Here is a 27,188-nt window from a genome sequence, read left to right on the forward strand (position 1 = left end):
TTTAATTCTTTAGCACAGTTGTGCTTGCACAGTCACTCAAAGGGATCAATATTCAATCTGCATTAGGACTTTTGGGTTGCTCCGTGGACATGTACGTTGCATGTGGCAATCATTAAATAAATATTTCTTTTCTTTCTCACTCTGACATTATAACTGACTATATTGTGGATCCAAACCCATGTCCTCGAAGCATTCATATACACCACTGGTACTGCTGGAGTTTGCTTAATGTCCTGACTCACACATACCCCTCAACCATCATCATTAAGCTAAATCAGGTAACCTTTCATAGTGGGTGTAATAATTCAGCCAAACACCAGTTTCCCGTCACCAAAGATCCTTTGTTGTGTACCAAAGAGAATGCGATTTATAGCTGGACAGTCTACACCTCAGAACCTCCAACACTGCTCTGGGTTGAGCTGCAGGTTAAAAACCCTTGCTGATCATTTCTCATTTGATGAGCTTCTGCTCGTTCAGTCAGGAAGCTCGTACTCCATGAAGCCCATAGAAGATCTATTGATGAACTCCTGTGCCCATCATAACAGTGGGGTTTTGCTGTGTGCAATTTGGCTACTACATGCTCCACTTGAACAGTATTTCATTGGTTGTGTAGTGCTTTGGAGTTCTGAGTTCTTTATTTTCTCCTTTGCATTCCCAGCAAAGCAATTGCGGTGAGAGAAAAGGATATCAATAGAAAAACACTCTGGAATTTGCTTTTCAGGGTACATACATTTTCCCTGAAATAGCTGGCTAACCCATTCTAGAGCTGGATTATTATTTGTTTGCCTAGGTAGCTGGCTGTTTTGTTCCTGAATTCAAGTCGACACATCTTTCAAATAAATAGTAATTCTGTTTGCTGGATGCAGTCTAACTGTTAACATGAATTCAACACATACCACTGAGGTAAGGACTATCTTGCTTTGATGTGAGATCTGGCATACGGTTTCATGATTGAAATTCTATGTTACTGTGCAACCGGAAAATGCAATGTGCATTATCTGTCAGAAGGTATTTGGAAACACTCCAGCAATAGAAAAACTGAGCAATAGCACTAACATTTTACTAATACATTTTTCTCAATTCTTCCTTATGCTTCAAAGTTCACCACTCTAAACAAATGAAGGTTGCAATGTTGAAATACTGTCTCCATAAATATTCAATAATGTATTATTTTAACAAATCAAGATTCTGAAAACAGTTGTTCCTACTTGTATTTCTGGGATAGCTGGTCCTCTCTCTGGACAAGATCCGGTAAACATAGTCAGGGGCGAAGGAAGGACAATTGGATTCAGAGTAGCAAAGCCACTGATATCACAGGAGGGAGCTTTAGAACCTACTCCCTTCATGATGACTTTATCCACAACAACAAATCTATTCCATGGTAACCAGAGAGTGCGGTTTTCAGTAATGAAGGGAGCACGCTCAAAGACAAGAGTGACAGAGATTCCTCCAATTGCTACAAGATCAAAGCTGGTAATAAAGAGAAAAAGAATTCCAAGTAAGTATGTTAAAAAGAAATCAAATATAAAATTGGATCAGACTTTCATATGAATATGATCTAAGCAACACAGTTGTCATAAATTTCACTTTAAATGACTATTGAAGTCGAAACCAGCTTTGAACAAATAAGGAGTTTGCCTTTGATTGTATCATTTGCTCCCGCTGAAACATTATTCCACATCAGTTTTAGATTTCCTTTGCAATTACCTTACAATATTCATATAGAAATGTCTGGAAAATGTGCTCAACTATCATATATTTTGCATTTTAGCAGTAATTTGATTGAAACATTTTACTCTCCTCACCTGCCTCCTACTTCACGATGAGAGCTATGTAATTTTTAATGAACAAATAAAATTGGCAGGAACAAGCTTTACAATTTACACTGAGTTTTGGATTCTTTAAGGAACTCATTAGAGCAAATAATGTTCAAATGAAAAGAAGGGAATGAAAATCATTTTAAGATTCATTAAGGGGATAATTATTTGCCAGAAGTTCAAAAGTATACTTCTTGCTTTGAGGAGTTGCTTTAATCATACGATAAGTTTATTCCAAGACTTGTCAGTATTCAAGTTAACGACTTCAGTTTGGTGAAAGCTTTATTACATTGCAATTCTGCTATTGCATAAAGTGCCAGATATCAGTAGACTGACACCTGGATTTAACTCTCTCTTCACAGGGATGGTGGCATGGTGACACAGTGGTGAACACTGCTGTCTCACAGCAACAGAGACCTGGATTCAATTCTGGCCTTGGGTCACTGTCTATGTGGTTTGCATATTTTTCTAGTGTCTCCGTGGATTTCTTCTGGATGCTCTGGATTCCTCCCACACTCCAAAGATATACAAGTTAGATTGATTGGCCATGCTGAACTGCCCCTTAGTAAATATGAGGGGTTACGAGGATAGGGCCTGGATGGGATTGTTGTTGATGCAGGCTTGATGGGCCAAATGGCCTCCTGTAGGGATTCTATGATTCAATGTACTTCCCTCTAACAGCTTGACTGCGATTGGGAACCTAAAGTGTTAACACAACTAAGCAGATTGGGATAGGTATGGGGGCCAACTTCATCCTCCTTTAGTTTTCTCAGGCACTAATTTTCTAGGGCAGTGACTTTTTATTGCAGAATCCATGGGGGTAATTCTCCCAAAAAAGTTCTAAGTGCTGAATTCCTGGGAAAACTGGTGTAAATCACGATTGGTTTTCAGTGGGAGTTCAGACTTGAAAATCATTAAAAGCTCGGTGGGACGGGGCCTATTCATGCCAGAGTTCCAGAACTCTGCAAATGAGCAGTGGGCCCGAACTGTCAACCAGCACTTTACTGGCCAGCTCGATCGCTGGCCAGCCTGGGACCTCTGTAGTGCTGCTCCTGCAGACGTCTTCCATGGCCTGATCGTGGCCCCCATTACAGGCCATTACGAGTATCAAACATGGAGGTAGTGAAAGGTTACAAGTATTGAACATGGAGGCAGGGAAAGATTTTGACCCTTTTCTTAAGGTATCACAGCAGACATTTAGTCACGCTCATCAGTTAAACATGACATTAATAAAAAAAGGAATGATTAATCAAAATCCAAGGAATGAAGCAAGTGGGAGTGGCATTGGGACTCAGAGGTGGATTTTCTGGCCCCACCCACCCTGGGATCATCCAGTCCCACTGAAAGCCAATGGACTTTTGGTTGTGATGCCAAATCTTCCATGGCAGGTCCTGCCACTGCGGGGCTGGAAAATTCTGGCCTCAGTATATGAGGAATTGACATATTCTCCAAATTTAGACATAGGAAGCCTACTTTTGAAACCTCAATTTTAGAATATTAGATATAACATCATTTCTTCTTGCCCCACTTTGATCCAATTTGTCACATGATAATCCCATTAACTAAACTAGATGGGTTAATATTAAAATATTTGAAATCCATCAGCAAGAAGACACTCTAGATTAAAGTGAGATAATTAAAAAATACATTATTAAAGATTTTCATCTATTTTCCTGTTATTAGGAAGGATTATGATTACATTTGCCACAAGACCAATCATTACACTAGCTATGCAGCAGCAAAATACTCTGGATGCAAAATAAAAACAAAACATCAAAAAGGTGACAAATAGGTGACCTGAAAAGTTAACTCAATTTCTCCCTCCGTAGACTTTGCATGAGCTATTAATTTTTTCGGCATTTTTTCCCTGTTTCTGTCTATTGCATTATCAATTGTCCCAGTTTCCCTGTTAAAAATTGACAATCGCTCTTCCCCATTAATAAATAATAAGACTCCTATCTGGGCATCGTTTCTCATGTCTCACTGATGAGCATCCTGCCTTCAACTAATAGGCAAATTTGACTCAGGATGCGTTTGCTGGCAAGAGGATCTGAGGAAATAGAGCAAAGCTGTCTGCAGCACCTGCCATCCTGTCGACTGATGGTGTATCCATAATCCAGATGGTGCAAAAAGCTGATGTTCACTCCGACCAGCGGCGTCTCATCCACTGCTGTCACCTGGCCTCGAATGACACAAACCCGGCTGAAATGAGAAGGACACACATAAACATAATAACTGCCATTAAGTGTATTCTATAGTCCTGATGTAGGAAAATTGACAGGGCTTTGTGTCAACTTTAATACTGGTTGGTCATGTCTGGATTACATTTAAGTAAGGCTGAACAAAAGATAAATAAAGAATGGCTTGTTTTAAAGGGAATACCCTAGTCAGATTAATCTTTGCATGACATTTATTTTATTTATCTCAAGCAGTCTAGATGAAATTAGATTAACCGCATTTAATTTTGTTAAAGATTCTTATCGTACCAGGAGCTCCTTGCTAATGGCTTGAGAATGTTGTTCGTAAATAATCAGCAGCAGAAATTGCACTGAGAGTAGAGATTCAAGGGGTTTCTTTGTAATTTTAAACATGTGTTGCACTATAAATAGTGATGTATGATGATCGTACATTTATCATTCTCCACAAAATAACTACTGCTTAAATTACTGCAGGCTCAAAATAGATGCTGCCACCTGTAAAAGCAGCCTCAAGGTATTCAGGTATCTGAAGAACTATAAGACTATTGTGCAAACTGCTGTGCTCCTCAAGGTCGGAAGTTTATGTTGAAGAATGGGTTGATTTTGTTTTCCAGCACCCAGTGTCAGCACCAAGCAATCCCAGTTCAGGTACAAAGATACAAATTGCTGGAAAAACTCAGCAGGTCTGGCAGCAATTGTGGAGAGAGAATAGGGCCAACATTTCGAGTCAGGATGATCCTTTGCCAGAGCTGAAGATAAAGAAAATAGGGCAAGATTTAAACTATGAGGGGTTGGGGAGAGGTGGGGTGGGATTTGCAGGGGGCTATAATTGGACAAAGTAAATGTAATTTGTTATGATAAAGTCTGAGAAAGGTGCTAAGACTATTAAGAGATTGGAAATTGTGATGTAAAATGGCCAGTCCAGGTGTAATAGTATTAGATGCAAATAGAGCTGACTCTGCATAGCCCCAAAACTCTCTGCTCTTCGAATTTAATCTTAAACGTGAGGTGGCATATCTGAATGCATCCTGTGATCACCCAGGTTTGGCCAGGTTGCAGCTAAAAGTTTTAAGTTTGTTTGCAGAAGAAAAAAATTAGAATGGACATTATAGGGAATATGACCTTCTGGCTAGGCTAGGAAGTTGACGGCTAGCCTATAGGTCAGCCCACGAAACGCTAATGGAAAGTGGCCTTTGGGTCAGGATTAAAGAAATTGATGAATGATCAATGAGTTATTCTGTAATTAACTGATTACTTAACCTCAGGGTCAAGCTAAGATCTGTGAGTGATTAGGCACTGTCGTGAATAAGTAAGGACAGGTGAGCAGATAGGTTTTGGAAAAAGAAAGCTGTAGACATTGTCTGTGCTAAAGATCAGGTCATTCTGTGATTGTTTTAGTAAATCATTACTAATTATGGATGTAATGAACAAGATATACAAGATAAGAACACTGTGAATTAATATGATGGTATATATAACCGATAGAAACTATGTAGGTCCGAATTGTCTTTTCGAGCATTGTGAAAGAGCACTTCCCGTTTGTGCCCACTTGTCCTGAATAAAACTGTTGCTTGCTTCACCTACAGCTGATACTATGTTGAGTCTCTTTTGGACTCTCCAAAACAGAAGACTACTCTCTACTTACACCAGTTTGATATTTTCTTCCATTCGGGGAACAAAGCTTAAGAAGAGCAGTGATTGTCAAATGTTATTTACAATTTTGATGAAATAGATAAAGAACTCAAAATGAATGGACAAATGCTGACAGAAAATTGAAAATAAAGAATCATAACTTTCATTTCTCCTACACTTTCTTCCTGTTAGACAATTTATTCAACTTAGTAGGAATCTCCCCTTTCCTGAGAATTCAATAATTTCATAGGTTTCGATATCTGTCAACAAGAAGGCACTATAGGTTAATGTAAAGAGGGCAGGCAGCCATGTCAGGGGCTGGCTCTCAGAGACAGTCCTGATACCAGGCAACATTCCCAGCGGTTGGATGGGAAGCAAGTCTCTGTTCACTCTACAAAGGTGAACAATTAATTTGCATAGTTAAGGCCCTGACGAAGGATAATTTTGCAGTCTCTTGGCCATTTTGGCAGTAGCAGAGTAGCCCCACACCAGGTTTGGATGCTACCAGCTCAATGCAGGTGGCATTCCTCTGGCAGAAAAGGGGGGATCACTGGAACCAGAGGCTCCATGTGACAAATATGGTTAATTTAAGAAAAGGCCACAATTATATCCCAGATCCCAGATCAATCCGACAGAGGGGTTTCCCATCCAAGCTGATTCACCTACTGGTCTAACTGCTGGATAATTGAGGTTTAATATGGAGTTCAGTGAGGCTGCCTCAATGTTACATCCGATAAAAGCAGAACAAAGCCAATCTTTTTTATTCATTCGTGGGACACGGGCATTGCTGGCTGGCCAGCATTTATTGCCCATCTCCAGTTGCCTGAGAGCAGTTGAGAGTCAACCATATTGCTGTGGCTCTGGAGTCACATGTAGGCCAGATCAGGTAAGGACAGCAGGCTTCCTTCCCTGAAGGATATGATTGAACTAGATGGGGTTTTTCTGACAATCAACAATGGTTTCATGGTCGATCTAGTCAATTACCAATGCATCAATCAGTCTACTCAATTTTCAGCAAAGTGATGGAAGGTCTCATTGATGGTGCTATTAAGCAGCACATACACTTAGAAATGCCCTGTTCATTGATGCTTAGCTTGGTTCCAATGCAGTGCATGTTCCTCCTGATCTCACTGCAGCCTTATCCAAATGTGGAAAAAGTTGAATTCCAAAGGTGAAGTTAGAGTGACTGCTCTTGACATTATGCCAGCATTTTACCAAGTATGACATCAGGAAACTTAGTAAAATTGAAGTTAAATGCTTTTGGGGAACGCTCTCCATTGTTTGGTGTCATATCTTGCACAAATGAATGTAATTGTGTTGAAGGCTCAGTGTCTCTGCCCCAGGGTATTGTTGCAAGAATTTGTCAGGGCCAAACCATCTCCAACTTCTTCATTGATGATCCTCCCTCCATTTTAAGGTCAGAAGTTGAAATATTAACTGATGGTTGCATTGAGTTTAATACTATCTGTGACTGTTCAGACACTGATGCAATCCATGCTTGCATGCAGAGAAACCTGGACAACAGTCTGGCTTGGGCTAACAAGTGGCAAGCAACATTTGCCCCAACAAATGCTAAGCAATAACCATCTTCAGTGAGAGAGAATCTAACCATCTCCTTTTGACATTCAATAGTATTACCTTTGCTGAATCCCCTACCATAAAAGCCTTGGGGATTACTCTTGACCGGAAGTAGTGGTGGGGGATGGGAGAGTCAAAGGGATTGACAGGCGGTTCTGTGGGCAAAAGCGGGACTCCAGGATGGTAGTCTGCCTCCCTGGAGCAGGGGTACAGGATGTTTCAGAAAGGGTAGAGGGAATTTTGAAGGATGGAGGGACTGAGTCTGATGTGATAGTGCACGTAGGCGAGAAGGATGTAGGAACAAAGTGCAGGGGGGACATACGTAGACAGTTCAGGGAGTTGGGGGCTAGGCTGAAATGTAGGGCCTCCAGGGTGGCGTTCTCTGGGCTGCTGCCGGTGCCTGGGGCTAGCAGGGCTAGAAATAATGAGATACTCCAACTAAATGCGTGGTTGAAGGATTGGTGTAGGGCAGAGGGTTTTAGATTCGTAGACCACTGGGAAGTCTTTATGAAAGAGGGGCAAATATACAAGAGGGATGGGGTACAGTTAACTGGGAAGGGCGTGCATATCTTAGCTGGAAGGTTAGCTGGAGTGTTTCGGCAGGGTTTAAACTAATATGGAGGGGGGGTGGGGAGGTGGACGGAACTGGGATTGGGGATAGGGTAAGCCTGGAGGGTAGGAAGAAGGATCGGATTGTTTCTGAGGGTCTTCGGTGCATGTGTTTCAATGCTAGGAGTGTGACTGGCAAAACAGATGAACTGAAGGCAATAATGTTCGAAAGGAAGTTGGAAGTGGTGGCAGTGACAGAGACTTGGTTAAAGGAAGGGCAGGACTGGCAGTTGAATGTTCCTGGGTATAAGTGCTTCAGGCGTGATAGGGGTGGGTCGCTGAGAGGTGGGGGAGTGGCGTTGTTAGTTAAGGATTGCATCATAGCAGTGCAGAGGGAGGGAGGTATAGAGGATATAGGAATCGAGTCGCTTTGGGTGGAGTTGAGGAATAGGAAGGGAGATGTTACTATGTTGGGTGTGTACTACAGACCGCCCAACAGCCCGAGGGCTGTGGAAGAAGGGATAAGCAGGGACATTCTAGATAAGTGCAGGAAGAATAGGGTGGTGGTAGTGGGAGATTTTAATCTCCCCGGGGTAGATTGGAAGGTGCCGAGATCAGAGGGTCCTGACGGGGAGGAATTTGTACAGTGTGTAATGGAAGGATCCCTGGAGCAGTATGTGGATAGCCCGACCAGAGAGGGGGCTATACTGGACTTGGTTCTGGGGAATGAGCCTGGGCAGGTGGTTGACGTTGAAGTAGGAGAGCATGTGGCTAACAGTGACCACAACTCTGTCTGGTTTAAGATATTAATGGATAAAGATGAAGCCTGTCCTAAGGGGAGGGTGTTAAACTGGGGGAGGGCTAGATACAACCGGATTAGGCAGGATCTTAAAGATACGGACTGGGGTAAGCTGTTTGATGGCAGGTCGACGCTGGGTATGTGGGAGTCTCTCAAGGGAAAACTGAAATCTTTGCAGGAAAGACATGTGCCGGTCAAGAGGAAGGATGGGAAGGGTAGGATTAGAGAGCCGTGGGTAACTAGGGATATTGAGGACCTGGTCAGGAGGAAGAGGGAGGCGTACATTAGATCTAGGCATTTGAGGACAGAGATAGCGTTAGAAGAATACAGAGAATGTAGGAGAGAACTTAAAAGGGGCATCAGAAAGGCAAAAAGGGGCCATGAAATGGCTTTGGCGGGTAGGATTAAAGAAAATCCTAAGGCATTTTACTCCTATGTTAGAAACAAAAGGATGGTTAGAGGGAAGATTGGTCCTCTCAGGGACAGAGGAGGGGAACTATGCTTGGAGCCTGGGGGAATGGGGGAGATCTTGAATGAATACTTTGCGTCGGTATTCACGCAGGAGAGGGGCCTGATGTCTGGTGCTGTGCTTGAGGAGTTTGAGGATCCGTTGAGGAAAATAGTCATCACGAGGGAAGAGGTGTTGGGACTTTTAGACAGTATAAAGACGGATAAATCTCCGGGGCCTGATGGCATCTATCCCAGGCTGCTAAGGGAGGTGAGGGATGAAATTGCTGGGCCTCTGACGCAAATCTTTGTCTCTTCTTTGGACACAGGTGAGGTCCCAGAGGATTGGAGGATTGCAAATGTAGTACCGTTGTTTAAAAAGGGTCAGAGGGATAACCCAGGGAATTATAGGCCGGTGAGCTTGACTTCAGTTATAGGCAAGCTAATGGAGAGGATCCTCAAGGATAGGATGTATGAACATCTGGAGCGCTGCAATCTGATCAGGGATACGCAGCATGGCTTCGTTACAGGGAGGTCGTGCCTTACGAATCTAGTGGAATTTTTTGAAGAGGTGACAAAAACGGTTGACGAAGGACAAGCCGTTGATGTCGTCTATATGGATTTCAGTAAGGCGTTTGACAAGGTCCCTCATGGTAGGCTGATAGAAAAGGTGAAGGCTCATGGGATACAAGGCCAGGTATGTAGATGGGTGGAGAACTGGCTTGGGAGGAGGAGACAGTGGGTAGTAGTGGAAGGCTCCTTTTCCAATTGGAGGTCTGTCACCAGTGGTGTGCCGCAGGGCTCGGTACTAGGACCTCTTCTATTTGTGGTATATATTAATGACTTGGAAGAGGGGGTAGGTGGTGTGATCAGCAAATTTGCTGATGACACTAAGATGGTTGGATTGGCGGGTACTGAGGAGCAGTGCCTGGCAATGCAACAGGACATAGACAGGCTGGTAGATTGGGCAGATAGATGGCAAATGGAATTTAATCCGGAGAAATGCGAGGTGATGCACTTTGGCCGGAATAATGTCGAGGGGAGTTATACGATAAAAGGTAGAACCATCCGGAGTATAGATACGCAGAGAGACCTGGGGGTGCAAGTGCACAAGTCCCTGAAGGTGTCGGTGCAGGTGCAGAATGTGATGAGGAAAGCGTATGGTATGTTAGCCTTCATAGGAAGGGGTATAGAATATAAGAGTAGGAGTCTGATGTTGCAGTTGTATAGAACGTTGGTTAGGCCTCACTTGGAGTACTGCGTCCAGTTCTGGTCGCCGTACTACCGGAAGGATGTAGAGATCCTGGAGAGAGTGCAGAGGAGATTTACCAGGATGCTGCCTGGTATGGAAGGGCTGTCTTACGAGGAAAGATTGAACGAACTTGGGCTGTTTTCCCTTGAGAGACGTCGGCTGAGGGGGGATCTAATAGAGGTTTATAAGATTATGAAGGGGATAGATAGAGTAAATGGTGGTAAGCTTTTTCCGCTATTAGAAATGGATAGAACGAGGGGTCACGGGCTTAGGGTGAGGGGGGCTAGGTATAAGACAAATACTAGAGGGCAGTTTTTCACGCAAAGGGTAGTGGGGGTGTGGAATGCACTGCCGAGTAAGGTGGTGGAAGCAGGCACGCTAGGGTTGTTTAAGAGTCACTTAGACAGCCACATGAGCGGGCTACATATAGGGGGATATAGCAGGCCTTATTAAACATTGTAGGCTTGGGATTACGTTTTTGCCTCAGGGATGTTACAGTCTTTGCCTGTTTAATAATGAATTTTTTTGTCTCCACAGGCATTTAAGTCCAGCAAGGGGCAAGCATGCGGCAGGTTGTAGTGGGCTGCTCTTGGACGTTGCTTCGGGAGTTGCCTATTGCTTCATGTCGTTAGCGTGCTTAAACTGGACCATCTCGAGGGCAACATGACAGCTCAGAGACTATCTCTGTTACTGTGCGGACACATGGATTTGGGCCTGTGTCTGTGGGAGTTTGCACGTTCTCCCCGTGGTTGCGTGGGTTTCCTCCGGGTACTCCGGTTTCCTCCCACATCCCAAAGATGTGCTTTTAGGCTGATTGATTGGGTACTAAATTGTCCCTATATTGGACCTCCCTGATCCTCGCACATTAGGCGTAGACTAAAATCATGAATAGGTCACTGAGACAGTGGGACGGCGGCACGGGCTCGTTGGGCCGAAGGGCCTGTTTCCCGTGCTGTGTTGTTCTTTGTTCTTTGTTCTTTGGAAGCTTAACTGGATCAGTCATAGAAATACAGAAGTTGCAGGAATGGATAAAAGGCTGGGAATTCTGTGACAAGTAACTCACAATCTGACTTTCAAAAGCATTTTTACCATCTACCATGCACAAATTAGGAATGGTATGGACTCCACACTTGCTTGAATGTCTGCAGGTCCAACAACATTCAAGAGAATTGGCAGCATGCAGGACAAAGCATTCTTGATTGGCACCCCAGTCCACCATCAATGCAGAGTGGCAGCAGTGTGTACCATCTACAAGATGCACTGAAGCAACTCACCAAAGTTCCTTTGACAGGATCTTGTAAAACCCATAACTTTTGTCACCTTGAAAGACAAGGGCAGCAGAAACATGGCAACACCATCATTTCTAAGTCCCCCCCAAAGCCACATTCCATCCTGATTTGGAACTCTATTGCTGTTCCTTCACTTATTAGGGGGATCAAAGTCCTGCAATGACCTTCTGAACTGCACTTAAATATGTCTACATCACGTAGCTACAAAGGTTCAAAATCATGATTTCCATCAGCTTATTTTAGGGTATTAGGGATGTGTAGCAAATCCTGGCTTTGTCTCTGATCACACAATTGGGATTAATACAATGTTTGAAAGGGAGGAATATGAAACAGTTAATAAAATTCAAGCTAAGGGTGACTTTAATGGGAAGAGGTAGAGCCTGTCCTTGGAAAAATGGGGAAATTTGGTAATTGGCAGACTGATAGAAGTTTAGAAGGAATGGAGTAGGAGCAGAATGGCAAAAAAAAGTGATACTGGTGTCCTGAGTGCTGGTCTGCCACCTCTGTTTCCAACTATATTCAATTTTTCGAGGGTGGGGTCAAAGAGTGGATTGGCAGCAAAGTAAAATTGTTCACCTTGTTAATTGGGAAGGTGAAGGTCTTCAGGTAGCTCACTAAAAGCTCACCTTCTGACTTCCCAGGATTTTCATGGGGCAGGGGGCTATCAGGAGTCTTGAAGCTGACCAGTTGCAATCCAGTGGGGACAGTGGCAGCAGTGTTAAAATGGGTTCATTGAATGCAAAAAAGTGAATGTTTTGAACAAAAAAACCTAACCAATCTTTCCCTGCCCTATCCCAGGTCCAGCTTTTCATTTGCCTCGGCCACTTTGAAGGTGAAGATTCTTTCTTCAGGACCGCACACACAGACTGCAGGCTTGGCAATGGCTACTGATTTGGGTTTGAACGTGGCCAGCTTTCCTGTTGTCCCACCTCCATTATTGTCCCCTCAACTTACTGGGCACTAACTGGCTGGCAGCACCAGCTCTTTGGTCAATAAGCCCTGACTCCATGAAAATCACGCTTCAGAAAACATTGGCATTACAGGTGGGTTTGCGATCTGGACTCAAACCCATCTCCCGATCCTTGCCTCCAATGGGAAAATCTAATTTCAAGAATCCAATTTCAAAATTTTCCTTCACTTTTGGTCAAAATTATGCTTTGTAATTTATGTGACATTATACTACATTTTGGCACAGTTGTTCTAAACAGTGAATCAAAACTTAATAATGGATCCAAAATCAGAATGCAGTCGTAGCAGTTATCTTTGTCCAAATTGTTAAAGTAATATTGATGTTGTCTCTTACTTTGTAACTTTAAAGCCACTCTATAGATGATTCTGTCCACAAAAAGCAGGACAAATCCAACCTGGTGAATTTATGTCCCATCAATCTACTTTCAATCATCAGCAAAGTGATGGAAGGTGCCATTGGCGGCATGACCAAGCAGCACTTACTCAGCAATACCATGCTCACTGGGTTCCACCAGTGCCACTCAGACCCTAATTTCAATAACAGCCTTGGTCCAAGAATGGACAAAAGCGTCGAACTCAAGATGTAAGTTGGGAGTGACTGCCCTTGATATCAAGGCAACACTGACTGTTTTCCTTTGGGCTAGGTATGACTCTGGCCAGTGGAGAGTTTCCCTCTGATTTCTATTAGCTCCAGTTCCTGCAGAGTTCCTTGGTATTACAAAATTGATCAAGTCTATGAGAACTGGAGCAAATACAAATCAGAGGGAAAGTTCCTACTGGTTGGAGTCATACCTAGCCCTAATGAAGATGGTTATGGTTTTTGGAAACCAGTCATCTCAGTCCTATGACATTGCTGCATGAGCTACTTAGGGTACTGTCATGGGTCCAATCATTTCTAACTGTTTCACAATGACTATCTATTAGAGGTCAGAAGTGGGAATATTTCCTGTTGATTCCACAACGTTCAATACCATTTGTGACTCCTCAGATACTGAAGAAGCCCATGTCCATAAGCAGCAAAACTTGGACAATATTCAAGCTTGGGCTCATAAGTAGCAAGTAACAATTGAACCATGCAAGTGCCAGGCAATAACCAATTGCAATAAGAGAGACTTAAACCATCCCCACATGACATTCAATACCATTGGTGAATTCCCTACTATCGACATCCGGGGTGTTACCGTTGGCTAGAAATTGAACTGGACCAACCATGTAAATATTATGGCTACAAGAGCAGACCAGAGGTTGGGAATTCTGAGGCGGATAACTCACCTCCTAACCCCTCTGAAACCTGTCCCCATCTACAGGAATACTCTTGCTTGGATGTTTGCAGGTCCCGTAACACTCAAGAAGCTCAACCACATCCAGAACAAAACATTCTGCTTGATTGGTGCTCCAGCCATCACCTTCAACATCTATTCCCTCCACCATCAATGCACAATGACAGCAGTGTGTACCACCTCCAAGACATCCTGAAGCAACTCACCAAAGTTCCTTACACAGCATCCTATGAAACCTGTGACCTCTACCACCGAGAAAGATGAGGGCAGCAGAAACATGGGAACACCATCACCTCCAAGTTCCCCTAACCCCTCCCCGCAAAGCCACATTTCATCCTGATTTGGGACTCCATCGCTGTTTCTTCAGTATTTTAGGGTCAAAATCCTACAATTTCTTTTCTAACCGCACTGTGAATATGTCTACACCACGTGAGATACAAAGGTTCAAGAACATGACCAACATCACCTTCTTAAGGAGTATTACGAATGGGTATCAAACTCTAGCCTCATCTGCAATGTGCACATCTCATGAATGAATCAAAAAATATTATCCAATAGCAATCACACAATCAGATTTAACGTAGGGGGTGATTTTCAGCCTGTGTTCACTGTCAGAGAGAACTGTGATGTTCTCCATTCCTCGCCAGTGATGTCACAAGGTTCACACCCTCCAAAGAGTGAGAATCTCATTTCAATCCATTTACGTAATTTTTCTTATAATTATCAGGCCCTCTGCCATATTTTCCTCCCTTGCCAACGTGATATCACATCGGTGAGGTTAAAACAGCACAAAGGTGAGTATTGCCCCCTTCGTCTCCTTTCAACCCCCCCATCCACCACTCCCCCCCCCACGTCCCACCCCCAGTGGCGAGTGGGACGTGCCTGGACATTTCTCCCATGTGCTGCCCATGGCACTACCAGGGGTGAGGGAGGGAGGTGTTGGTGATGATTGGGAGGTGAACCTGAGAGGGAGATACTGACAATGACTGTTTGCAGGGGCCCTGATATGCAGTGAGGAGGGAAGGTTATTTATTGATTTGATTGGGATCTCCCTTTAATGGCTCTCTGAGGAACAGGGTCTTGCCGGCAGGGATTTTTGGGCCCCATCCTTCAAAATGAAGACATGAAATACATTCCCCTGATTTTTAGTGATGAAGTGCCATAATATCTGGAAAGAAACGTGTCGGCTCTCAGTCCGAACCTCAAAATTTGCCATGTTTTGGTATGTTTCTGCCCATAGGATGTGGTTTTATTGGCACATCCGCCCGAGGTTCGTACAATCCCGCCCGAGGCCAACAGAAGTGCCATTCTCCGAGCCTTGCCCAGCCCCGGAACCAGGCCTGGCGTGGCAGTAAAGTTCTGGCCATTGTGTTTGAAAGGGAGAACTGTGAAACAGCTGATAAAATTCTTGCTAAGGATGAGTTCAATGGGAAGAGACAGAGAAAGTCCTTGGTAAACTGGGGAAATTTGGTCATTGGCAGAATGACAGAAGTTCAACAGGGGTTGTTGAAAGGACGATTTATGGTACTACAGAACCAGTTTAGAGCCCTGAAGGGCAAGAGCTCTACTTGAACAAATTTATGTTTGAACAACCAAACCCCAGAAAATAGCATCTAAGAATTATAGACCAGTTAGCCCAGTATCTGTTCTTGGGAAATGGCTTGAGTCTATAATTAAGGATAGACTATATATCTCAAAAATGGGAGCTTATGAAATGGAAAAATCACTTTGATGCCATAAGGAATGCTCTTTACTGACTTAGGTTTGATGCGATGTCAAACCGAAATGAGGGCAATTCAGGCATAGTATCTAATTCATGGCATAACATTATTACTTCACAGGAAGCTTTTGCAACCACATTGCACATCCATAGCATCATGTGACAAGTATTTCATTTAAGTGGATTGTTCAGACTTGAACCAACATTTTGTGGTTAGATTAATTGCCATTGATAAAAAAACGAAACAATGATTTACCTAACAAAGAACTATTGACCCTGCCCTAGTATACATGTTACCAAACTTCAAAGAGTTGCAATCAATTGACAGTTTTGTTGCAATAATTGTTAATATTCAGATGCTATGACTACAAAATTACCACCAAATGAGCATGTATTTTCTGAAAAAAAATGGACTGAATTTTATACTGGGAGGGCAGCAATGTCACCTCACTCCAGAGTAAAAGTCAGGGACTAATCTGCCTGTGCTTGCTGGCTCACCTTAAGACCATTTTATGCCCACCAGGCCTTCAATTGGCTTAAGGTGGGACTCCCTCCACCCCATCCCTTCCCCCCCACCATTTGAGAGGAGTTCCAGTTCTGACAGATGCCAGCCAAGCAAATGGTCAATAGTCCCCTTGTCCCATCTTTCCACAGCTGTGTTACAGTCAATCCCTGAAGCAGAGGAGACAGGAGTCTAGGATCACACCAGGAGCAGAGTGGCATATCCCAGAGACTGAATTGGGGGTTGGGGGCAGGGTGGACAGGGCGGGTGGTGGGAAAATGTGGGGTGGGGATTAGGGTTGGGAGAATGTGGTGGGGAGGATTGGCCTTTGATAGGTACAGCATGCAAAAATAGGAGGCATTCTCTTCCGGTCCAGTCAGCAGGCTGTCAATTTTCATGAGATGGCCGGGACACTTGACATGGGCCCGCATTGCTGCGGTAAAAATCCTATCAGCGATGGCAAGAGGCACTTAATTGTCTATTCAATGGCCTCAACTATCCACAGTCAGGCAACCAACCCCCTTACCACAGGTAAAAAAGTCTCATGTAGGAGAGATTACTATTATACCGTAAACTGCAGAATGTTCAAAGGCCAGAGGGTTAAACCTGATAGTATACTGGTTATCTTCCATTGAGCATAACAAATGCACTGCCGGAGTCAATTTTGCTAAGTGCCACTAAAAATAGTGAAAATAAAAAAATGTTTTTTTGCTTAAGAAGGCATATATATGATAAATCTTACTTCACTAACATTTATCTTATCTGGGTTGAAAAAAAAAACCCAGAAATAATGGAGGGTTTTCAAATTAGTCATCCTGCAATCATTACTCGCTGTATACGTTAACTGCCTTGGGGAATCTAGGTTTTGAGTGTAATATCGGTTTCCAGATTTTGAGACTAATAGCATGAAGGTGACACATTTTATTGAACTTGTTTTCATGGCATACAACTATTTTCTATATTTTGTGTTTGCAATTGAAGTAACAGTAAATACTGTGCTCTATATACCAAAATAAGATTGTTTATCCAGAAGGCTGAGATCAAATGGACTCGTGGACTTCCATCAAATGAACCTATCTTATGGCAGTTGCAAACTTGAGGGCAGTCATTATTGGAGAGGAGAAAAATCTCACAAGGCTGTGATCTAATTAAGCTGCTCAGATAACATAAACCACAATGCTTGATTAGATTATATTCCAAAAGGGCTGGGTTAGAAACAACTTTAACATCATTTCAGATGGAATAATTGATCTGATAATAGGTGGGACTAACGGGAAATGATGTTTGCAGGCACTGGATCTTGGGGAAGTCTATTTGTTTGCAGTGCTGGATCACAATTGTTCAGTCCCACTATTAACAATATGGTTGCTCAAAGTAAATATGACCATGACATTGCTGCCCATTTATTAAGAAACACTGTAGAATTTGTTTGGAAGCTGTCAAATACCTAAGAGTGACTTCACACAGTAATCTCCTGAAGGGATTCATGATGAAAATAAGAATGAAACAGAAACAGCTAATAATTGTCACCTTAACCCTAAAATGTATTGATATTTAATTCTTAAAATAACTTTTGCATATCCAGTTTCATATGTGATACACATTAAAGACTACAAAGTGATCACAGGCTTTTTATTGATGTCAACTTAGCACTGAGAAATAACTTGCTCAGTGTATATACGGTATGTTGAAGCTTTTGAGTGGAAAAGCAAATTGTGCGGAGGGTGTGGAAAGTCTGCAGAGGGATCTAGATAGGCTGAGCGAGTGGGCGAGGACCTGGCAGATGGAATACAATGTTAGCAAGTGTCAGGTTATCCACTTTGGCAGGAATAATAGTAGGAGGGACTGCTATTTAAAGGGTGAAAAGCTGCAGCATGCTACGGTGCAGAGGGACCTGGGGGTCCTTGTGCATGAGTTGCAAAAACCCAGTCTACAGGTGCAACAAGTGATCAAGAAGGCGAATGGGATGCTGGGCTTTATAGCGAGGGGGATAGAATATAAAAGCAGGGAGGTCTTGCTGCAACCGTAGAGAGACTGGTGAGGCTGCAGCTGGAGTACTGTGTGCAGCTTTGGCCGCCTCACTTGCGCAAGGATATTTTGGCCTTGGAGGGAGTGCAGAGGAGGTTCACTAGGCTAATACCGGAGATGAGGGGGTTGAACTATGAAGAGAGACTGAATAGACTGGGTCTGTACTCGTTGGAGTTTAGAAGGATGAGGGGGGATCTTATAGAGATGTATAAGATAATGAAGGGGATGGATAGGGTAGAGGTAGAGAGATTCTTCCCGCTCAGAAAGGACAGCAGGACTAGAGGGCACAGCCTCAAGATAAGGGGGGGGGGGGGGTGCAGTTTAGAATGGAGTTGAGGAGGAACTTCTTCACTCAAAGGGTAGTTAATCTCTGGAATTCTCTGCCCGTTGAAGTGGTGGAGGCTGCCTCGCTAAATATATTTAAGTCATGGGTAGATAGGTTTTTGGTAGGCAAGGGGATTAAGGGTTATGGGGAGAAAGCGGGGAAGTGGAACTGATCCGCTTCAGATCAGCCATGATCTTATTGAATGGCGGGGCAGGCTCGAAGGGCTGGATGGCCTACTCCTGCTCCTATTTCTTACGTTCTTAAGTAACTTGCATTTGTAGCGATGTTAGGATTATAAATTCTCATATCAATACATCTGTAATAGAAACCAGTGCAAACTTGTCACCCTGTAATTGTATTCTCCTCCTAAGGAGGGGCTACAGTATCACCATTAGTGGTTAGCTTAACCACAAAAGGAAATGGTGACAGAGTACATTATATCCGTAGATGTAGGAATTTATAATGGTAACGTAAAATCAAGGACAGAATCCATGACTTGAGAATAGGGACTAGACTTTGTCCAACAATCAATTGCCCTTTAACCCCATTTTACCTCAAGACTATACTTAGTCTTAACTTAGGGAAGGAGATCTGCTGTCCTTACCTGGTCTGACCCTACATGTGACTACAGAGCCACAGAAATGTGGTTGACTCTCAACTGCCCTCTTAAATGGCCTGAGAAGCCACTCAGTTGTAACAAGCGCTACAAAGTCTCAACAAAAAAATGAAAGTGGACGGACCACCTGGCATCGATCTAGGTGTCGGAAAAGACAACGGCAAAACAAATAGCCCTGTAACCCTGCAAAGTCCTCCTTACTAACATCTGGGGGCTAGTGTTAAAATTGGAACAGCTGTCTGACAGACTAGTCAAGCAACAGCCTGACATAGTCATTCTCACAGAATTATACCTTACAGATAACACCCCAGACACCACCTTACCATCCCTGGATATGTCCTGATTCACTGGCAGGACAGACCCACCAGAGATGGTGGCACGGCGGTATCCAGTTGGGAGGGAATTGCCCCGGGAGTGCTTAACATTGGAGTCTGGACCCCATGAATTCTCATGGCTTCAGGTTAAACATGGGGAAGGAAACCTCTTACTGGTTACCATGTACTATCCTCCTTTGGTTGATGAACAACACTTGGAGAAAGCACTGAGTATGGCAAGGGCACAAAATGAACTCTGATTGGGGGATTTCAATGTCCACCACCAAGCGCGGCTCAGTAGCAGCACTGCTGATCGAGTTGGTCGGGTCTTAACTGCTAGACCGGATCTGCAGCAGGCGGTGAAGGAATCCACTGGCTGGAGATGCATCTGTCCATGACAGTATCGGTAAGAGTGACCACTGCACAGTCCTTGTGGAGACGAAGCCTTGTCTTCACATTGAGAATAACCTCCACTGTGTTGTGTGGCACTATCACCGTGCTATATGGGACAGACTTTGAACTGATCTAGCAGCTCATGACTGGGCATCAATGAGATGCTGTGGGCCATCAGCAACAGCAGAATTATACTCCAGCACAATCTGCAATCTCATAGCCCCGTATACCTCCCACTGAACCATTACCATCAAGCCAGAGGATCAACCCTGACTTAATGGAGAGTGCAGGAAGGCATGCCAGGAGCAGTGTCAAGCACACCTAAAAATGAGGGGTCAATCTGGTGAAGCTACCAAACAGGACTCCTTGCATGCCAAATGGCAAAAACAACAAGTGCTAAGCGATCCCACAACCAATGGATCAGGTCTAAGCTCTGCAGTCCTTCCACAACCAGTCATGAATGGTGGTAGACACTTAAACAACTCACTGGAGGAGGAGGCTCCACATACATCTCCAGCCTCAATGATAGAGGAGCTCAGCACATCAGTGCAAAAGATTCGCAACAATCTTCAGCCAGAAGTGATGACTGCATGATCCACCTGGGCCTTCTCCAGTGGCTCCCAGCATCTGAGATGTGAGTCTCTAGCCAATTTGATTCATTCCACACAATATCAAGAAATGGTTGGAGGCACTGGATACTGCAAAGGCAATGGACCCTGATAGCATTCCAGCAATAGACTTGTGCTCCAGAACTTGCCATTCCCCTAGCCAAGCTCTTCCATACAACAGTGGCATCTACTCAACAATGTGGAAAATTGTCCAGGTATGTCCTGTACACAAAAAGCAGAGCAAATCCAACCTGACCAACTACGACTGAATCAGTCTACTCTCGATTATCAGTAACGTGATGGAAGGGGTCATTGACTGTGCCAGCAAGCAGCACCTGCTCAGCAATAATGCCCAGTTTGGGTTTCGCCAGGGTCACTCAGCTCCTGACCTCATTGCAGCCTTGGTTCAAACATGGACAAAGGAGCTGAATTCCAGAGGTGAGGTGAGAGTGACAGCCTTTGACATCTAGGCCGCATTCGACTGAGTGTGGCATCAAGGAGCCCTAGCGAAACTGGAATCAATGGGTATCGGGGGCAAACTCTCCGCTGGTTGGAGTCATACCTGGCACATAGGAAGATGGTTGTGGTTGAGGAAGGTCAGCCATCTTAGTTCCCGGACATCTCTGCAGGATAGTGTAGTGTCCTAAGCCCAACGATTTTCAGCTGCTTCATCAATGACCTTCCCTCTGTCATAAGATCAGGTGGGCATGTTCGTCGATGATTGTACAATGTTCAGCACAATTCACAACTCCTCAGATACTGAAGCAGTCCACATTCAAATGCAACAAGATCTGGACAATATCCAGGCTTGGGCTGCCAAGTGGTAAGTAACATTCATGCCACACAAATGCCAGGCAATGACCATCACCAATAAGAGACATTCTAACCACCGCACTTTGACATTCAATGGTGTAACCATCACTGAATCTCCCATTGTCAACACCTTTGTGGTTACCATTGACCAGAAACTCAAATGGACTCACCACATAAACACATTGGCAGGTCAGAGGCGAGGGATACTGCTGTGAGTAACTCATCTCCTGACTCCCCAAAGCCTATCCACCATCTACAAGGCACAAGTCAGGAGTGTAATGGAATGCTCTCCCCTTGCCTGGATCGGTGCAGCTCCAACAACATTCAAGAAGCTTGACACCATCCAGGACAAAGCAGCCCACTTGATTGGCACCATATCTACAAACATTCAATCCCTCCACCATTGACACTCAGCAGCTGCAGTGTGTACTATCTACACGATGCACTGCAGCAATTCATCAAAGATCCTTAGACAGTACTTTCCAAACCCATGATTACTTCCATCTAGAAGGACAAGGGCAGCAGATAAATGGGAACACCACTGTCTGCAACTTCCCCTCCAACCCACTCACCATCCTGACTTGGAAATGTATTGTCATTCCTACACAGGCTCTGGGTCAAAATCCTGGAATTCCCTCTCTAACGGCATTGTGGGCCAACCCACAGCACACAGACTGCAACAATTCAAGAAGGCAGTTCACCATCACCTTCCCAAGGGCAATGAGGGGTGGGTAATAAATGCTGGCCAGCCAGCAACACCCATGTCCCATGAATGAATAAAAAAAACATAAGCAGTACTCTAGTGTTATTTTAAATAAGAAAAAAAATTCTACTCTGACCAACATTGACACCAATTTTTCAACTAAAATGACAACAGTGAGAGTTCCAACTCATTCTCATGGGTAGGGTGCAATTAACATTTATTAATCTTGTGATGGTTGTGCATTGACAATCAAAGATATAAGGAAATTCAAGATGGAGCCCAGCTAGTCTAAGTAAGTTAATGGGCATGGGGCTGATGTATTTTGGGAGGGGGTGCAGAGCACTCCCATGATTCCGTGGAGCTCTGCAAGAATCTCTCTCATTGTTGCCGGATTAGGCCACTCTGTACACATGCCATGGAAGAACTATGCCTGGGTCACATTCTGCCCATTGATATATGAAAATTGTATCAAAGTCCTTTTAATGCCATGTGACTGTGATGTGCATGAGTTTATAACCTGCCAAAAATAGGCTGCTTATGCAACGTGGAGAAACCCAAGTGTTGGCAAGAACATGGTTGTAAATGCTACATGGTGATTTGTGTTGTGTTAACAACCCATTGTGCCATTTGGCAGTAAAGCCAAAAGCAGAACCAATCAAAAAGTGTTTTGCATTTTTTTTTGCCTGCAATTTTAATGCCTTCATTCAGATAGAAGTCAAAGTAATTTCTTTTGAACATCTTATATATTAGAGCAATTTCAATAATTTAAAATTGAAAACAAATTTAACTTAGTCCAGGATCTTTGAAGAGCTGGAAATAGGTTAATATTTTGGCATTTGTTTTAAGAGCTAATTTGTGCAAACTCTTCATTAAGCCAATGCTTTCAACAGTCTTTAGCATGTTATAGAATAAAAGGGATGGAGGAAATAGTGAAAAGACAATTAATGGGTTTGGCTGTTGAAAATAAGCAGATACCTATTGGGCCTAATTGTCTATTACATGCTCCTAACAATTCTTGCATTGTATTCTAAAACATGCAATCTTCCATTCGTGCTCAACACCTTGACTTCTGAAGGATAGATTGAAAGATACGAGACAGGATACAAAAAATAGTTACCTGTTGTCAAAGAGACCATCACTGGGGAGTACGTGCGTATTGTCTTTCCCAACCAGGAACTTTATTCTGTCGTAGAAGCGTCTGGGTGGATGCAGCGGAAAAGGCAATTGACTTTGCTGGATCAGGTCAAGAGGATCAGGTGAACCCTGGCAAAGCTGACCTGTGTAGCAAATTGTTTGCTTGCAACAGTCTGGGTCCATGCAGTCTATTAAACCGTCTGGAAGGAAAGAGCGAAATATGAGGCAGTGCATTTAAAAATGAATGTTTTAGGCTCCGAGGTAAGAATGTTCTTCTGTTGCTTTCAATGTGGTATAGATATAGCAATGACAAAACAATTTTCTTTTCAGTTCTAAAATTAGCTCAGGGATGTCAGCTTTTTCATTTCTAAACATTTAACCTGTTGTATTTTAAAACAACCAAGTACCTTGATTTGGTTGGGGGGGGGGGGAGCGCGGTACAGGGGCGGTACAGTGGCACAGTGATTAGCACTGCTGCCTCAAAGATCCAGGGACCCGGTTCAGTTCCAGTCTTGGGTCACTATCTGTGTAGAGTTTGCATGTTCTCCCTGTGTCTGTGGGGGTTTTCTCCAGGTGCTCCGGTTTCTTCCCACAGTCCAAAGATGTGCAAGTTAGATGGGTTAGCCATGATAAACTCCTGGTATTACAGGAATAGGGCGGGGGAAAAGGCCTGGGGTAAAATGCCCTATTGGAGAGTTGGTGCAGACTCAATGGGCTAACTGGCCTTTTCTGCACTGTAGAGATTCTACGATACTTTAAAGAGTTTTTCACTGCTCTTTCTAAGAGTTGACTGATGCTTAGGTATAGTTCCATGGTTGAGTGTCATCCCAGCCCATCCTGGTCACTCTTCATTTGTGAAGAAAGACACTGCATCGAGAGGCTACACTGTTCCTGTTTACAAATGTGGAGAATGATCACTTAAGGTTATTCAAGATCAGAGAGAATCAAGGAACATGGGGAGTGGGCAGGAAAATAGAGTTGAAGTTCAAGATCAGTCGTGACTGTATTGAATAGTCAGCAGGCTCGATGTGCTTGACTGTGCTTCTATTCCTTGTGTGCTTTTACGAGCTCAAGCTGATTATCACTTCCCTAGCTCAGTGTACACAAGGCCCAATTGCTCGTCCTGCTAAGAGCTGAATAATAAAAACATTATCACTGTTGGATATTTTAATTAAGTTTGATTTGTACTGAAACTACATATTACTTTTCAAGTCCTGCAGTCTGTATTTCAGGTTTCCAACACTTGCAGATAATTCGCCAATAAATCTGGTATTGTCACCACTTTCTATGAAACACCAGTGTGATTTTAATGGGCAGAATGACGCTAAAGTCTACTGCAAGTGAACATGCTGAAAACTATTATCTATCTTTCACACAATCCCATCAGCAGAGAACAGGCTGACCTTCCTGGATAATGGCTTCAGAGATATGTTGCTTTAGTTTTTTATACATACTATCCCAGCAGACTTAAACATAAACAGTGCTTTTTGCGCAGAAAATTGTCCTGAGGAATTACACAGAAGATTAAAAATGCATAACACGGAGAGCTAAGACATGTGGCCAAAGTCATGGTTGAAAAGGTAAGCTATGAGAAGGGATTTGAAGAGTTTAAAAGATGTGAGACACACCAAGTTCCAAGGCAGATGAAACCATGCCCCTACTGGTGGAATAAAGGAAGATTTATAAGAAGCCAGAGTTTTTGAAGAGAAGGGTTTGGGATGTAAGGGTCAGGTCATTGAAGACTTTGCATATGAGAATTGGATTATGACATTGATTCATTAATGATAGGATTTACAGAGAAGAGAAAGAGTGTGTGTAAGGATTAAAGGGGTCATAGCCCAGCCCAATCTGTTTTCACCTAATTCTGGCAGTTGTACTTCCTGATGCAGTCACTGATTAGCAATCAAGAACAAATATTCTTCTCATTCCAATGGTACTAATGTCAACTGTGGTGCCCCAAATGTCATCCTGACTTTGTTCAGCTAACTCAGTACAGGGTGGAGATCTTCACATATGGTACAGCTAATCACTGATTGTACCTCCTAGGAGAAACTCTTCTGCACGTGGAATGGTGGCAGTTAAAGTGAATAATTTAAAGTGAATAATTTTTTTTGGTAATTTCCAGTGGGCAATTGTTGATATTAGACATCAAGTACTGATCACATTAATGTTTAATGTTAATATCGGACATCAAGTACTGATCCATCCATCTTAAAGTGGGGTGGCATAGTGGCAAATTGATTAGCACAGTTGCCCCATAGCACCAGGGACCCGGGTTTGATTTCTGGCTTGGGTAACTGTGTAGAGTTTGTATGCTCTCCCTGTGAGCCCAATTTTATCATTGCGTCATGCTCAAAACTTAAAGTCAGGTGTGAGGCCATTAACGTGATCTGCACCCGTGTCCACACAGATGTCCACATTACCAAGGCCCAAAAATGGCCATGATCCGAACCGCACCCGAAACAGGCACAACAGCGATTTAAATGTATTCGCATGCATTTAATCTGAATTAATGGGCTGCCTGCCTAACTTTACCAGCATTTCCCCATTTACCATTGCGTTCATCCGTCTAGTTTTGGTGCGAAACAGGCATGCTTGGCTTTTGGGCACTCCAGTTTCCTAAGAGGTAAGTTTAGAGCTTCTGTCGGCTCTCTAACTCAGATTGGTGGTGGGGGCGGGAGATGGAGAGGGAGCCAGGCCCGATCATTCTCTGGTGGTGGGGGGCAGGGTGGAGGGAGGCCAGATCTCTCTCTGGTTGAGGCGGGGGGAGGTGTGGCCAGATGGATCTCTGGTGGTGGGTGTGTGGGGACGGGGGACCGCTGCCACTCTGCGGGCGATTGGTGGGGGGAAGGGGAGGCAGAGGGTCGCAATCGTTCTGGACAGCAGAGGTGTGGGTGGATAAGGGGGACAGTTATATTGCAGGGATGGGGCGATGTCTGTGGGGGCCATCGCTCCCAGGCCAGTTGATCCGATTTTTGCAGCCTGGGAGTGATATGACAGGCGAGGGTTTTTCAGCTTTTTTCACTGCGCATGCGCAGTTGAAACCTCTGATCGGAGCTGCAGCATTTCAGGCGTGATAAACCCTAGCCACAGCACAATTCAGACCCGCAATGATTTTTCAGGCTAAGTGTGTATGGAGGCGCCTGAGAACAGTTTTACAAGTCAGATCTGAATTGCGCCCAGATTCAGCACTTAGAATCAAAATGGTGAAATCGGACCCCATGTCCGCACAGGTTTCTTCCGGGTGCTCCAGTTTCCTCCCACTGCTGGTTAGATGCATTGGCTATGTTAACTTTTCTCTCAGTGTACCTGAACAGGCACTGGAGTGTTGATGACTATGGGATTTTCACAGTAATTTTATTGCAGTATTAATATAAGCCTACTTGTGACACTAATAAAGAAACTTTAAGTTTTAGTGGAAGTTTCATTTCACAGAACACAGTGCAAATTATTACAGTCTGAGCCAAGATGGTATACAGGGGGAATTTTCTTGATTTGATTTGATTTGATGTATTATGATCACATGTATTGGGATACAGGGAAAAGTATTGTTTCTTGTGCGCTATACAGCTAAGGCATACCGTTGATAGAGAAGGAAATGAAAGAGTACAGAATGTAGTATTACAATCATAGCTAGGGTGTAGAGAAAGATCAACTTAATTAAGGTAGTCTACTCAAAAGTCTGATGGCAGCAGGGAAGAAACTGTTCTTGAGTTGGTTGGTACGTGACATCAGACTTTTGTATCATTTTCCAAATGGGAGAAGATGGAAGAGAAAATGTCAGGGGTGCGTGGGATCCTTAATTATGCTGGTTGCTTTGCGAGGCAGCAGGAAATGTAAACAGAGTCGATGGATGGGAGGTGGGATTGCGTGATAGATTGGGGACACTCATGACCTTTTGTAATTTCTTGCGGTCTTGGGCGGATCAGAAGCCATACCAAGCTGTGATACAACCAGAAAGAATGCTTTCTATTGTGCATCTGTAAAAGTTGGTGAGCGTTGTAGCTGACATGCCAAATTTCCTTAGTCTTCTGAGCAGTATAAGCATTGGAGGGCTTTCTTACCCATAATGTTGGCGTGGAGGGTGATTGGTGATCAGGACACCTAAAAACTTGAAGCTCTCAACCATTTTTACTTTGTCCCCGTTAATGTAGTCATGGCATGTTCTCTACTACACATCCTGAAATCGATGGCCAATCTTCATTTTGTTGATATTAAGGGA

At 43.7% G+C, this 27,188-nt stretch overlaps 1 protein-coding gene across 5 annotated transcripts in view; it reads right to left on the minus strand.

Annotated features, from left to right (window-relative positions):
* Nucleotides 1-27,188, minus strand: part of tenm1 (teneurin transmembrane protein 1) — a 704,577-nt gene that overhangs the window by 136,493 nt on the left and 540,896 nt on the right. For all 5 annotated transcript variants that reach the window (XM_080187425.1, XM_080187422.1, XM_080187424.1 and 2 more), the window contains 3 exons: nucleotides 22,950-23,166; nucleotides 3,900-4,019; nucleotides 1,209-1,470 (listed from right to left, as the gene is read on the minus strand). In XM_080187425.1, coding sequence (XP_080043551.1) covers nucleotides 1,209-1,470; nucleotides 3,900-4,019; nucleotides 22,950-23,166 — 599 coding nt within the window. The remainder of the gene's footprint in view (nucleotides 1-1,208; nucleotides 1,471-3,899; nucleotides 4,020-22,949; nucleotides 23,167-27,188) is intronic.

Source organism: Carcharhinus amblyrhynchos, chromosome 4, assembly GCF_965287045.1.
Source record: "Carcharhinus amblyrhynchos chromosome 4, sCarAmb.v2.hapA, whole genome shotgun sequence".
NCBI lineage: Eukaryota > Metazoa > Chordata > Chondrichthyes > Carcharhiniformes > Carcharhinidae > Carcharhinus > Carcharhinus amblyrhynchos.